We start from the raw sequence: 15,539 nt of genomic DNA on the forward strand, positions 1-15,539 counted from the left end.
TCCAAGTGTCTCCATTGTGGGCTGTCATTAGTCAGAGGTTCCCAGAGTCAGTGGAGACGTTACAAATAAACATGGAGCCCCCGTGGGTCAGAGCCCGCGGCTGACTGAGTCGGCCTAGGTCATAGCCCACACACACCGCGAATCAACGGAGTCCGCGGCTGGGGCCTGGGTCGGCGCCACAGAGGCGTTCGGCGAGGACCCGGCTGCGTTAGTAGAGAGGTCAGTGTGGCGACTGACCGATGGGCGGACAAGGACAGACTGGTTTAAATGAGGACGCTGTTGTCAAGGGAAGGAGTAAAGGAGTTCCCGTACAGGACAAACCAATTTAGCCCAATATACGGGATGTCCCGGCTAATACGGGACAGTTGGCTACCCTATGTCTATCTGCAGTTCCTTGGTTCTATGACGTGATAAAAGGGCCATAGTCACTCATCTTGCTAAACAAACTGCAGTAATGCAGTACTAACCTCTTTCTCTGCCAGTTCTGCTTGCAAATTGTTAATCTTCTCTTTAAGATCTTTATTTTCTTTTTTATACGATTCAACCTCTTCCAATCTTTCACGGTCACCCCTTTCACGTTGCTCCTTGAGACGTTCGATAATTCTCTCCTGTAAATGAGGAAAATGAGCCTGTCAGTAAAAGGTGAACGCTCTTTCAACAACAAACCATTTGTTTTATTGCACACAGCAATATCGTAGAGAATCTGCATGGAACAGGCCCTTTACCCCCACCCCCCCTCCCTCCCCTGAGTCTGCACCAACACTCTTCATAAATTCATGCCATCCGGCCCATCAAGTCTACCCCGCCATTCAATCATCTCTGACCCCTCTCACCCTGGCCACAAACCCTTTCAATCACTTCCCTCTGGAAGGCGACTCCGGGCTGTCAAAGCTGCCACGAGTAGTAGCTCTACTCAATAACCAAAAATCTGTAGCCTCCTTTTGCTCTGATATTTTATTTCATTCACATGTTTAAACTATAATGTTTTACTATTAATGTTTTAACATTTTATGTGTCATTTTTATTGTTACTGTATGTCGTGTTGTCACTTGTGGGCGGAGCACCAAGGCAAATTCCTTGTATGTGGATACTTGGCCAATAAACTTAAACTTATTCATTGATTCATTCATCATGGCTTATCTATCTTTCCCTCTCAACCCCGTTCTGCTGCCTTCTCCCCATAACTCCTTCACACCAATTCATTCCAGATCCTCACCAAATGCCCCAAATAATCTCACCCACTTACACGGAATGGAAAATTATCCAGCCTACATTTAGGATAGAGGAAGGAACCGAGGAAGCCCGTATAACTATTGGAAGAACAGGATTATACACACTGAGATAGACACAAAAAGCTAGAGTAACTCAGCAGGTCAGGCAGCATCTCTGGAGAGAAGGAATGGGTGACGTTTCAATAGACAATAGACAATAGGTGTAGGAGTAGGCCATTTGGCCCTTCGAGCCAGCATCGCCATTCAATGTGATCATCGCTGATCATCCCCAATCAGTACCCCGTTCCTGCCTTCTCCCCATATCCCCAGACTCCGCTATTTTTAAGAGCCCTACCTAGCTCTCTCTTGAAAGCATCCAGAGAACCTGCCTCCACCTGAGGCAGAGAATTCCACAGACTCACCACTCTATGTGAGAAAAAGTGTTTCCTCGTCTCCGTTCTAAATGGCTTACTCCTTATTCTTAAACTGTGGCCCCTGGTTCTGGACTCCTCCAACATCGGGAACATGTTTCCTGCCTCTAGCGTGTCCAAGCCCTTAACAATCTTATATGTTTCAAGGGTTCCCAACCTGGGGTACATTTTCCCCCAGAGGGTACATTTCGCCTACCCAGGGGGTAGATTTGTTGATTGTGGATTTGTACATATTGTTTCTCATTGACTGACTGTGTTTGGTTCTGGTATACTGGTATCTGTTCATCATTAGTTGTTCATAAATAAGTGGAATAACATTGTTATGTGCTATTAAAGTTGCCGGGGGTAAACGGGACGACAAAGGTTGGGGACCCCTGCTCTAGATTATGTTCAGATTATCTTAATGGCAATAAAATCAACAATCTTACTAAATTAACAATTCTGTTATCAATTTTATTATTTGATTTTGTATAAATATTATCTTCATATTTAATGTGATGGTTTTAATGTTATTTTGAGATTTAATTTTATTGCTGTTAATTGATTCATAAATTATAAATTTTCGTGGCAATAAAATTATTGTCGTGGCAATAAAACTGCCACGCAGCTGCCCATGTTTCTGTCGTCAAATTCGTTCTAAATTGGATCCAACAATAATGCAAATAATATTGTATTATTGCAATGCCATAATAACTAACGATTCTGATTATAGCCGTTGCGACAATTCCAATGGTGGATTCATGGAACTAAGTTGTGAGGTCCACTCTGGAGTCTCATGGAGCTATCTGCGTGTGGTGTGTATGGGAGGGGGGTGGGGGGGGTGAGAGAAAGGGGGGTAGGGAGGGAGGGAGGGCCAACGTTTCAATAACACAGTTTATTATAACAAGGTTTCAATACAGGCCTCAGCTTCAAAACTTAAACCACAAAAATTTATGCTTAAAAAATTTAATCAAGCTGTGTTGGTTATATGTCTCCAAAGCCCTTGAATGCTTAAAGAGGCAGTACAGATGGGGCCTGATCCCCAAGGCAAACCTGCTCCTTGGCAAGTACAGTGAGCACTTCACGAGCCAGCACTGAGCAGTTCAGATCCCCTTACACAAGGAACTGCAGACACTAGCATCTTGAGTAAAACGCCAAGTGCTGGAGTAACTCAGCGGGTCAGGCAGCATCTGTGGAGGAGGTGGATAGGTGACCATTCGGGTCAGGTTCAGGTCTGAAGAAGGGTCCCGAACCAGAATGCCACCTATCCATGTCCGCCTGACCTGCTAGGTTATTCTAGCACTTTGTGCTTTGGCTCTGCTTATGACAGATTTGCTGTAAATAAATGCTTCTTTAAAGAGGGAAATAAAGCTTGCAAGTTACTGGACATTAACAGTGCTTTATTTCAAATTGCACTGTGGAAAAAATGTTAACTCACTCCACATATAGTTTGTTCTAGGCATCCAAAATTGATTAAAGCGTGCATGTACGCCAAGATGTTGCAAAGCTTCACCTAGCCCTGTAGCAAGTACCCATATATATGAAGAACCATATGTTCCAATGCTCGCATGGTATTTCTTTGATTATGTGACCTACAGATGCATTTGGGAACCTACCCAAAATGACCTGAGGATCTATTGAAACTCACAAGCCCTAACTCTAACGGCTGTGCCTCTCAGCTCCCACACCACCCCCTTTCAGCTCTGCAGTCCAAGTTGAAACCAGCCTGCCCTGTACGTAGGTTTGAAGAATAGCATATAAAATGTCAACTAAATCAACAATAATGTAAGCTCTAGGGGCCAACGGACTCAAGGGATTTGAGGAGAAAGCAGGAACGGGTTACTGATTGTGGATGATCAGCCATGAGGATCTCCCCATGGCTTGAAGGGCCGAATGGCCTGCTCCTGCACCTATTTTCTATGTTGCTAATATCACGCTTATGACATTGTGCGACGGGCTGGTTTGAATTGTCTGAAAAGCAACAAGAAAAATATCAAAGGTAGACAAAAATGCTGGAGAAACTCAGCGGGTGATGCTCTATAGATGCTGCCTCACCCGCTGAGTTTCTCCAGCATTTTTGTCTACCTTCAATTTTTCCAGCATCTGCAGTTCTTTCTTAAATAAAAATATCAAGCAGCATTGGGGCAATGGGGCCCAAATAATGCCAGCTACAACTATAAGGTAACATGGGCACCAGGCTCAGGAATAGGTCCCATAAGCTAGACTACTGTCCCATTCACCTCTGCCTCATAGCTGACATTGGACTCTGTCCCTGGAACTGAAATGCTACAATGCTGAGTATAATATTCTGTATCTTCCTACACTATCCATTTACACAGACTATCTTTCATCAGACTTTATCTTGCACTGAACACGTTTCCCTTTATCATTGACAATAGACAATGGGTGCAGGAGTAGGCCATTCGGCCCTTCGGGCCAGCACCACCATTCAATGTGATCATGGCTGATCATCCCCAATCAGTACCCCGTTCCTGCCTTCTCCCCATATCTCCTGACTCCTCTATTTTTAAGAGCCCTATCTAGCTCTCTCTTGAAAGTATCCAGAGGACTGTTCCTGGTGGCGGCGCGACTCGTTGCAGCGGCTCCTACAGCCTGTCTGTCTTTTTTTTATTTTTGTCTAGTTAAATGTAGTGTTTGTGTTTTTTTAAGCTTGGTTTTAAATGTGTATATGTGGGGGGGGAAACCGTTTAAATCTCTTCCCTGTTCGGGAGACCCGACTTTCCCTGTCGGGTCTCCGTTGTCGTTGGGGCCTAGCACCGTGGAGCGGCCTCCAACCTGAACGACCCGGGGGCTCGGGAGACTGCGGAGCTGCGGACTAATCACCATCGTGGGGCTGGCCGGCCTCGGAACGTGGGGAGCGGTGGTGACTCGCTGCTGCGACTCGACTCCTGGGGCTCGGAGGCTCCAGCAACGCAGCCGCAGGTCCGGTGGACTGGGACATCGGGAACTCACGGGTCCGGGGGGAGAGAGAGACCGCTTCCCGGAGCTCCCGCAACGCGACTTCTCCAGCCCGTGTCGCGGGGTTGGAACGACCCGGACCGGGACCGTACATCACCCGGCACGGCTTCATGGCCGTGGGACTCACCATCGCACGCTGGGGCTCCGACCTTGTACTTTCAGACCGGGAGCGGGGCCGTAAATCGCCCCGCGCGGCCTAAAATGGCCGTGGGACTTATCATCACCCGCCTGGAGCTTGGACATCGGGAGAGAAATTGAGAGCAGGGGAGAGAAAAGACTTTGCCTTCCATCACAGTGGGTTCACTGTGATGGATGTTTGTGTGAACTTAATTGTGTGTATGTCTGTAGGACATTGTTTTTGTTTGTATGGCTGTGGAAACAAAATTTCGTTTGAGTCTCACTGGGCTCAAATGACAATAAATTTGTATTGTATTGACCTGCCTCCACTGCCCTCTGAGGCAGAGAATTCCACACTCGCAACTCTCTGTGAGAAAAAGTGTTTCCTCGTCTCCATTCTAAATGGCTTACTCCTTATTCTTAAACTGTGGCCCCTGGTTCTGGACTCCCCCAACATCGGGAACATGTTTCCTGCCTCTAGTGTGTCCAAGCCCTTAACAATCTTATATGTTTCAATGAGATTCCCTCTCATCCTATCTGAACTCCAGAGTGTACAAGCCCAGCCGCTCCATTCTCTCAGCATGTGACAGTCCCGCCATCCCGGGAATTAACCTTGTACCAGTGTCCACGGTTGACAGCTCCATTGTAATTGTTCAGTACATGTGACAATAATCAAATTATACCTAAAGGTGTGAGACCACACCTGGAGTATTGTGTGCAGTTTTGGTCCCCTAATTTGAGGAAGGACATTCTTGCTATTGAGGGAGTGCAGCGTAGGTTCACAAGGTTAATTCCTGGGATGGCGGGACTGTCATATGCTGAGAGAATGGAGCGGCTGGGCTTGTACACTCTGGAGTTTAGAAGGATGAGAGGATATCTTATTGAAACATATAAGATTATTAAGGGTTTGGACACGCTAGAGGCAGGAAACATGTTCCCGATGTTGGGGGAGTTCTGAACCAGGGGCCACAGTGTAAGAATAAGGAGTAAGCCATTTAGAACGGAGACGAGGAAACACTTTTTCTCACAGAGAGTGGTGAGTCTGTGGAATTCTCTGCCTCAGAGGGCGGTGGAGGCGGGTTCTCTGGATGCTTTCAAGAGAGAGCTAGATAGGGCTCTTAAAGATAGTCTGTGCCCAACATGATGCCCCATTAAACTATTCCTATTATTGTAAATGCTTCATGCTTTATGAACATGTAACAGCAGTTTGTGTTTGACGAACCGAACGCTTCATCAGATGCTGGACTCATTCTTGCATGGAGACAATGAGACTTCATTCCTTGCAGAACAAGAGGCTGAGATTGTATAGAGATGTCCAAGATCAAGTGGATGGATCGGGTGAATGCTCACAATCTTTTACCCAGAGTAGGGGAATCAAGCATCAGAGGACATGGGCTTAAGTTGAGAGGGAAAAAAATAATAGCAAAAACAGGGCGTCACGGTGGCGCAGCGGTAGAGTTGCTGCCTCACAGCGAATACAGCGCTGGGGACCGCGGTTCTATCCTGACTACGGCTGCTGTCTGTACGGAGTTTGTACGTTCTCCCCGTGACCTCGTGGGTTTTCTCCGAGATCTTCGGTTTCCTCCCACACTCCAAAGACGTGCAGGTTTGTAGGTAAATTGGCTTGGTAAATGTACAAATTGTCCCTAGTGTGTGTAGGATAGCATTAATGTGTGGGGATCGCTGGTCGGCACGAACCAGGTGGGCCGAAGGGCCTGTTTCCATGCTGGATCTCTAAAGTAAAGTAAAGAAAATCTGAGGTGCAACTTTTTCCACACAGAGGGCCATGGGCACATGGAACAATCTGCCAGGGGAGATAGTTGGGGCAGGTACTGTCACAACATTTAAAAGACAATTGGACATGTGCCTGGAAAGGAAAGGTTTTGGAAGGACATGAGGGAAATGTGGGCAGGCGGGTCTGGTGTAGATGTGGCATCTTGGTCGGCATGGACAAGTTGGGCCGAAGGGCCTGTTTCCCTGGTGTGAGACTCAATGACAATGTTATGAAGTAGTGCAGCAGAAATGCTGCTGGCTTTGACATGTTAATAATGTATGCCCACATGTCAGATTAACAATGAATGCTGCAAAGTACACTTTTGCTCTGCATTTGCACAAGGCTGCGTTTTCTTAAATTACAAGCAAAGCAAATGCCCCCCTGGAATATGTGGGAGAATAGGCGGAGATTTGTCAACGGCTTGCCAGACCGCCCCGCAAATCTGTGGCCTTTCCGTTTTCTCCGGCAGAAACCAAAGCAACACGTCGGTCTGGCCAGATAATATCACGGTGGGCATATTTTGACAAAAAGCTGAAGAAACGGCCACACCGTTGCAGAATTCTGTTGGCAGTCCCACATGGAATTCCTGGAATTTCTACCAAAAATTGCCGGAGGTTTTCAGGACTCCCACTCCACTCTTGGACCACAGCAGCCCTGAACTCCCCGGCCAAACTTCACAAACTATTCACCCATGCTAGACTCCTCATGGAGACGGGCGGCAAACTGATGCTCAGGGGAAACCTGCCCATGGATCTTCCTGCAGGATCCATGATCCCACTCATTGTAATGGAACACAGCGTTGCAGAAACAATGGCGAAGAATACCAACGTTAATTGTTTTTTATATTCACTATTTGGGATAATTTTAGATTATTCATCACTTTGTTAAAAAGTTTTTTTTTAAAGTAATGTGTTGGAAGGAACTACAGATAATAGACAATAGACAATAGGTGCAGGAGTAGGCCATTCGGCCCTTCGAGCCAGCACCGCCATTCAATGTGATCATGGCTGATCATCCCCAATCAGTACCCCGTTCCTGTCTTCTCCCCATATCCCCTGACTCTGCTATCTTTAAGAGCTCTATCTAGCTCTCTCTTGAAAGCATCCAGAGAATTAGCCTCCACCGCCTACGGAGGCAGAGAATTCCACAGACTCACAATTCTCTGGGTGAAAATGTTTTTCCTCATCGTTCTAAATGGCTTATTCTTGTACTGTTTTTCCTCATCTCCGTTCTAAATGGCAATATTCTTATACTGTGGCCCCTGGTTCTGGACTCCCCCAACATCGGGAACATGTTTCCTGCCTCTAGCGTGTCCAATCCCTTACTAATTTTATATGTTTCAATAAGATCTCCTCTCATCCTTCTAAACTCCAGAGTGTACAAGCCCAGTTGCTTCATTCTTTCAACATATGACAGTCCCGCCATCCCAGGAATTAACCACATGAACCTACGCTGCACTCCCTCAATAACAAGAATGTCCCTTAAATTTGGAGACCAAAACTGCACACAATACTCCAGGTGTGGTCTCACCAGGGCCCTGTACAACTGCAGAAGGACCTCTTTGCTCCTATATTCAACACCTCTTGTTATGAATGCCAACATGCCATTAGTTTTCTTCACTGCCTGCTGTACCTGCATGCTTACTTTCATAGACTGATGCACAAGGACACCCAGATCTCATTGTACTTCCCCTTTTCCTAATTTGACACCATTCAGATAGTAATCTGCCTTCCTGTATGGATAAACCTCACATTTATCCATATTAAACTGCATCTGCCATGCATCTGCCCACTCCCCCAACCTGTCCAAGTCACCCTGCATTCTCATAGCATCCTCCTCACAGTTCACACTGCCACCCAGCTTTGTGCCATCTGCAAATTTGCTAATATTACTTTTAATCCCTTCATCCAAATCATTGATGTATATTGTAAATAGCTGGGGTCCCAGCACCGAGCCTTGCGGTACCCCACTAATCACTGCCTGCCATTCTGAAAGGGACCCGTTAATCCCTACTCTTACTGGTTTCAACCGAAGGTAGACACAAAATGCTGGAGTAACTCAGCGGGACAGGCAGCATCTCTGGAGAGAAGGAATGGGTGACATTTCGGCTCGAGACCCTTCTTCAGACGTCACCCATTCCTTCTCTCCACAGATGCTGCCTGTCCCACTGAATTACTCCAGTTTTTTTTTTGTGTCTATCTTTTTACAAATAATATTGGATCATTTTAAGTAGCTAAATGATTACTGGTTAATTGATTGAATAATACTACATGGAAACAGGCCCTCTGGCCCACCCAGTCCACACCACCACCTACCTGTTCACACTAGTTCTACGAGATCTCACTCCCTACACACTAGGGACAATTTACAGAGGGCAATTAATCTACAAACCCGCACATCTTTGGGCTGTGGGAGGAAACCTACGCGGTCATGGGGAGAACGTGCAAACTTCACACAGACAGCACCCGAGGTCAGGATCGAACCTGAGTCTTTTGCGCTGTGAGGCAGCAGCTCTACCCACTACCAGTAGATTAATTTCAAGGAATGAGTATTAATGATAATGCTTACTTTAACACGAGACTCATTGACCAGGTGAGTTGTCTTCACAATAGAAGTGCTGTATTTGTAATTGCCTATTTTTGGCAGAATGTTCTTACCTTCGAAGCTTAAAACAGTTTTGTTACAGTTGGCAACCTTTCTTACTGTTCTCAGATGGATGCAAACTTGCTTAAGTGCATTTGAGTTCTTCTTGTAAACCAGCATCTACCGGCCCTTGGATCTCCTGGTTAGATCCTCCAACATTTCCACTAACATTCCCCTACTCACTAACATGGTATCTGAACGTCCCACCTTTGTAATCTTCACTCCTTGTGGCATTCCTGTGAAAGCCACAAGGATATTCATGCTGGCTTAAACCAAAGATAGACACAAAACGCTGGAGTAACTCAGCGGGACAAACAGCATCTCTGGATAGAAGGAATGGGTGACGTTTCGGTTGAGACCCTTCTTCTGAAGGAGGGTCTCGACCCGATACGTCACCCATTCCTTCTCTCCAGAGGTACTGCCTGTCGGGTAAGTCGGTGACCTGATACGTCGGTCAATGACGCCAGCAGTCGCCGAAAAATTCACCAAGTGGGACAGACCCTTATGGATGCTGTCTGTACGGAGTTTGTATAATCCCGTGGGTTTTCCCCGGGTGCTCCGGTTTCCTCCCACACTCCAAAGGTGTGCAGGTTTGTTGGTTTAATTGGCTTCGGTAAAAGTTGTAAATTGTCCCTAGTGTGTGTGTGTGTGTAGGATAGTGTTAGTGTGCGGGGAACATTAGTCGTCGTGGACTCAGTGGGACAATTAATCTAATCTAAACTGGATTTAGCATTGAAATGTGTTGGAATTGGGACCAAAACGGCATGGTACATTTTATATGGAATGAGGGATCTATGAACAAATATGTATCCCTATAAATGATTAAAGCACAAAATTATAAATCAATAGTGCTGAGTCTAAACCAAGAAATATCTGTTACATTTATTCCTTCAATGCTAAATTAAGACATAGAAACATAGAAACATAGAAAATAGGTGCAGGAGTAGGCCATTCGGCCCTTCGAGCCTGCACCACCATTCTATATGATCATGGCTGATCATCCAACTCAGTATCCTGTACCTGCCTTCTCTCCATACCCCCTGATCCCTTTAGCCACAAGGGCCACATCTAACTCCCTCTTAAATATAGCCAATGAACTGGCCTCAACTTCCTTCTGTGGCAGAGAGTTCCAGAGATTCACCACTCTCTGTGTGAAAAATGTTTTCCTCATCTCGGTCCTAAAAGATTTCCCCCTTATCCTTAAACTGTGACCACTTGTTCTGGACTTCCCCAACATTGGGAACAATCTTCCTGCATCTAGCCTGTCCAACCCCTTAAGAATTTTGTAAGTTTCTATAAGATCCCCCCTCAATCTTCTAAATTCTAGCGAGTACAAACCGAGTCTATCCAGTCTGATTAAGACTAGTTAGCAAAATAAAGAACGGGATCACATGAGAGACAAAAATGATTTTTCTAAAAAAATAATTGAAGTGATTGCTTTTTATAAAATGCCAACACATGTTTGACAGCAAAACACCATAAAAATAAGTGACCTTTGTTGCATTGGTCAAATGTGAATGTTCCGTACTGAGTTTATTGTCCACGTATCAGACATGATACAAGAACTTCATGTCGTTCTGTGTATTAAGGGCCTGTCCCACTTTCCTGAGGTTACTCACGAATTCCCCCGAGTTTTCCCCTCGATTCAAACTCGGAGAATGTCCGTAGCGAGTCCGTAGGAGGACGTAGATATTTCGTAGCGGCTCGTTAAGCCAGCCGTAGGTACTCGGGGCATCGGGTAAGTCGGGACGTTTTTTCCAACGTGACAAAAAAATCCACGAGTAAAAAGATAGTCGGGAGGAGGAGTTCGTAGATCACAAAAATCTTGATTTTTTTTTTTAAGGTCCTTTCAACTCTGCAGAGGACTCGGGAAAGTGGGACAGGCCCTTTACAAGGTCGATTCCACACAACACCAGCACAGTGCAGTTTGTAAGAGGCACCTTGGACAGCAACTTCTTTATTTTCATGTTTCATAAAGGCTTATGCATTTACTACAACTTATTGATTGATCTACCGTTTAAGAATATTCAGCAATGCTAGCTTCACCCTGTGATAAAGAATGATGAAATCTGGTCTAACTTGGAAAACCAGGCTAAGAAACCATCCTAAAGCAGAGTTTTATTGCATCAAATGACCTCGTCCACTATTTGTTGACTGCCCGATGGATTGCAACCTTGTCGTGGTCGGGGAGCTTGTGTGTCTCAGTGACCCCTAGAGCTATGCCAGCGGGAGATTCGTCTCCTGTTAGGGTCTCCCATGCTGGACAGGTGGAAGGGTAGAGGCGAGACGTAGAGCGAGCGATCCACTGGTCCTCCAGGTTGGAGGTTGAGCACAGGGCTAACAACCCTGTCTCGTAAAACAAATATGTTACAGAAACAGCAACTGAAGGAATCGACACTACTGAGTGGAGGACCTTCGTTGCTGCCCTACATGCCAGGAGGCAGAATAGGCAGTAAGTAAGTAATTATTTGTTGACTGCCTCCAATTGTAAAATAGACAATAGACAATAGGTGCAGGAGTAGGCCATTCGGCCCTTCGAGCCAGCACTGCCATTCAATGTGATCATGGCTGATCATCCCCAATCAGTACCCCATTCCTGCCTTCTCCCCATATCCCCTGACTCCACTATTTTTAAGAGCCTTATCTAGCTCTCTCTTGAAAGTATCCAGAGAACCTGCCTCCACCGCTCTCTGAGGCAGAGAATTCCACAGACTCACCACTCTCTATGAGAAAAAGTGTTTCCTCGTCTCCGTTCTAAATGGCTTACTCCTTATTCTTAAACTGTGGCCCCTGGTTCTGGACTCCCCCAAGATCGGGAACATGTTTCCTGCCTCTAGCGTGTCCAAACCCTTAACAATCTTATATGTTTCTATGAGATCCCCTCTCATCCTTCTAAACTCCAGAGTATACAAGCCCAGCTGCTCCATTCTCTCAACATATGACAGCCCCGCCATCCCGGGAATTAACCTTGTAAACCTACGCTGCACTCTCTCAATAGCAAGAATGTCCTTCCTCAAATTAGGCTGTAAGCAAATTAGGCAAAAAGCTGTAGACATTGTAATCTGATGGACTTTGAATTGTTACAGTTATTCCTCAATGTCTGTGCCGAACACGACACAAGTTTCAACGCGTCTCCTCCGCATGCACGTGATCCATAACCCTCCATTCCCTGCACATCCTCACCTCTACCCAAACGCCTATTAAACACCACTATCACATCTGCCTCCACCACCACCCCTGGCAGTTCGTTCCGCGCACCCACCACCCTCTGTATGTAAGTATCATAGACCTGTCACACACATCCACGTAAACTATCCCCTCTCACCATGAAGCTAGTCCACGGCATTGCCACTGTAAGTGTTCAAATGGAAGTGAAATGGAAGATTGTACTCGCTAGAATTTAGAAGATTGAGGGGGGATCTTATAGAAACTTACAAAATTCCTAAGGGGTTTGACAGGCTAGATGCAGGAAGATTGTTCCCGATGTTGGGGAAGTCCAGAACACGAGGTCACAGTTTAAGGATAAGGGGGAAGTCTTTTAGGACCGAGATGAGAAAAACATTTTTCACACAGAGAGTGGTGAATTTGTGGAATTCTCTGCCACAGAATGTAGTTGAGGCCACAGTTCATTGACTATATTTAAGAGGGAGTTAGATGTGGCCCTTGTGGCTAAAGGGATCAGGGGGTATGGAGAGAAGGCAGGTACAGGATACTGAGTTGGATGATCAGCCATGATCATATTGAATGGCAGTGCAGGCTCGAAGGGCCGAATGGCCTACTCCTGCACCTATATTCTATGTTTCTATGTTTCTATGAAAGGAGGTAGTGGCAGAGGAGCGATACATGCACTAAATATGTAATAGAATAACCGCAGCCTGTGGCCTTTGCTTTCCAACATGTGCTCCTGTTGGCTCAGGCAGAACCTGCCGTTACTGTACGATATGAGGCATTTATTGCGAATGGCTTCAGGCAACTTTCTTGTGGGTTTTCTGCATTAGCTGCTTAATACTAAGGTCTGGATCCAGACAGGAATACTATTTCTGGCTGTCCAAGATCCTTTGACATATGTGGATTGCAATAGATCCTAAGGCGATGAAGATGTGGTCACCACCAAGACTCTGACTGAGCTGAACATGAAACTCCAATCCATCATCTTCGGAAGACTAAAGAATGTCCGAGATTCTGACATGCAGCCGTATATTTTGTTCTGATGTCACACACCCTATCAGGAAGCCGATGCTTTTTGCTGTCCAATGCCTCTTGGGTGGCAGAGTTCCAGTGTGTAACAAGTCAAAATTACCTCTTCCTGTTGGCCAGGAGCACTTAACCCCGCTCACTCAATTAGCATGCAGTCAGCTGGTTTGGAGTGTGGAGAGTTCACAACCTTCCTCCCAGATGGGACTTTAAACGCTGAAAAGAGGGATCAGGTTTTTAACTGTGACGGCCGGTCCAAAAACAACTTGCGTGGTCACAGAGGTGCTATCAATGTGGTTTTCCTGATTCCACACTCCTTCACTTTCCAGCGCCCTAACAGGAAAGGGAGGAACTACATACAACCAGTTCCCCCGAGCAGGAACGTCACCCACCGCCTGTCAAGAGAGGTAAAGGGCCTGTCCCACTTGCATGCGTCTGGCGCGACCAAACGTGGTCGCTTGAGGTGTACGGGCCGCGCGGGGCCGGCCCCACTTCGAAGCGCGGAGGCGTATGGAGTTGTGTGGGGCTGGTCCCGACATCGCGCGTGGCTCCGAAAATCCCGCACTGTCCGAAAATATCGCGCGCCAACAGCCTGTCGGCCCGGAGGTCCGGAGGTGCATTGAGGGCGCAGGCAGCGTCTTGACATCGTACGCAGCATCTTGACGGCGTACGCCTAGCGCATGGTGTTGCGCGATGACGTCATCGCCCAGCGTGGCGTTGCGTGATGACGTCACCGCCCGACGCCGTGCGACGCCCAAATTCAGTTGGCCCGCCTCCTGCCCAGCTGATTGGTAGGTATGACGCAAATTACGACACGCGCGAACTCCGCTTCCGTTTGGTCGCGCCAAACGCGTGCAATCGCATGCAAGTGGGACAGGCCCTTAAGGCCCTGCATCAAATGTTTCACAAGATAAACACGAGGCAGAGAACAGCTCGTGCACAGAGTCCAGAAATCTCCACGGATTTACCAAAGCGCTGACCCCTGATGAGTCCAGAGTTCAGAGAATGGGGTTAGCAGGGAGAGATAGATCAGCCATGATTGAATGGCGGAGTAGACTCGACGGGCCCAATAGTGTACGTCTGCTCCTGTGACTGATGAGTTTGTGTAAGAAGCAACTGCAGATACTGGTCTGAAGAAGGGTCTCGACCCAAAACATCACCCATTCCTTCTCTCCAGCGATGCTGCCTGTCCCGCTGAGTTACTCCAGCTTCTTGTGTCTGTCTTCAGATAAAGACTGGACTGCCTTATGGAGAAGATGATTTCAGCTGAAAGTGTAAAAGGTCGCTCTCGATTGTGAACCGTCCCGTGGCAAGCAGGCATAAAGGACTCTCGAGTGATTGGGAATAGTTGGCCAAGACATCGGAGAACTTTTTTCCCCACAGAATTATATTGCGGAATGGGGGGAGGAAACTACAGGAGAGGGACAAGGAGAGATGAACTTTGCACAATGCTAGCACATCGAATGTACAAGTTGTTAACTTCATCCAGAAAGTGCGCCTCTGCAGTGATCCTATTCACTACAACCAGTCCACTCCAGTCTTCATACAACTACACTGGCTTCCCATCTCCCACCGGATCACCTACAAAATCCTGGTCCTCACCTACAAAGCCCTCTACCATCTGCCCCCCCCCCCCATATCTCACTGACCTCCTCTCCCCCTACCGACCCTCACGGTCCCTCAGATCCACATCAGCCGGTCTCCTCTCCATCCAGAAGTCAACTTCTTCAGTTTTGGGGACAGGGCAGCTCCCAGGCTCTGGAACTCCTTCCCCCAACTGATCCGCAATTCCGTGTCCCTCACCATCTTCCAGTCCCGCCTCAAGACCCATCTCTTCACCTCTGCCTATCCTTAGTCCCACGTCCCCGTCCCTTTTCATCTGTGCTTGAATTGCCTCAAATTGTGTTTTGAATTGAATTATGTCTTTAATTTGTGTACTAGTCATGTCTCTACTATTTATTTCATTCCGCTTACACGTTTTTCCTCTACTTGCTAAATTTTTGTAAGGCGTCCTTGAGACTCTTGAAAGGCGCCCATAAATAAAATGTATTATTATTAACCAAATCCATTGGCTCCATCAAGAAGGCCTGCCTCTTCCAGTTGAGGAGGTTAACGGGCGTGGTGAAATCTAGTTCCTGCAATGTTTATCATGGAGTCAAAGAAAGATGGGGCAGAGATAAATAAAGATGGCAAGGTAGTTCCGCAGAGTGT

The 15,539-nt window shown here is 46.7% G+C and overlaps 1 protein-coding gene across 8 annotated transcripts in view; it reads right to left on the reverse strand.

Annotated features, from left to right (window-relative positions):
- The window catches only part of erc2 (ELKS/RAB6-interacting/CAST family member 2), a 569,575-nt gene that overhangs the window by 299,740 nt on the left and 254,296 nt on the right, over window positions 1-15,539 (reverse strand). For all 8 annotated transcript variants that reach the window (XM_033036569.1, XM_033036567.1, XM_033036568.1 and 5 more), the window contains one exon: window positions 468-608. In XM_033036569.1, coding sequence (XP_032892460.1) covers window positions 468-608 — 141 coding nt within the window. The remainder of the gene's footprint in view (window positions 1-467; window positions 609-15,539) is intronic.

Source organism: Amblyraja radiata, chromosome 18 (assembly GCF_010909765.2).
Source record: "Amblyraja radiata isolate CabotCenter1 chromosome 18, sAmbRad1.1.pri, whole genome shotgun sequence".
NCBI lineage: Eukaryota > Metazoa > Chordata > Chondrichthyes > Rajiformes > Rajidae > Amblyraja > Amblyraja radiata.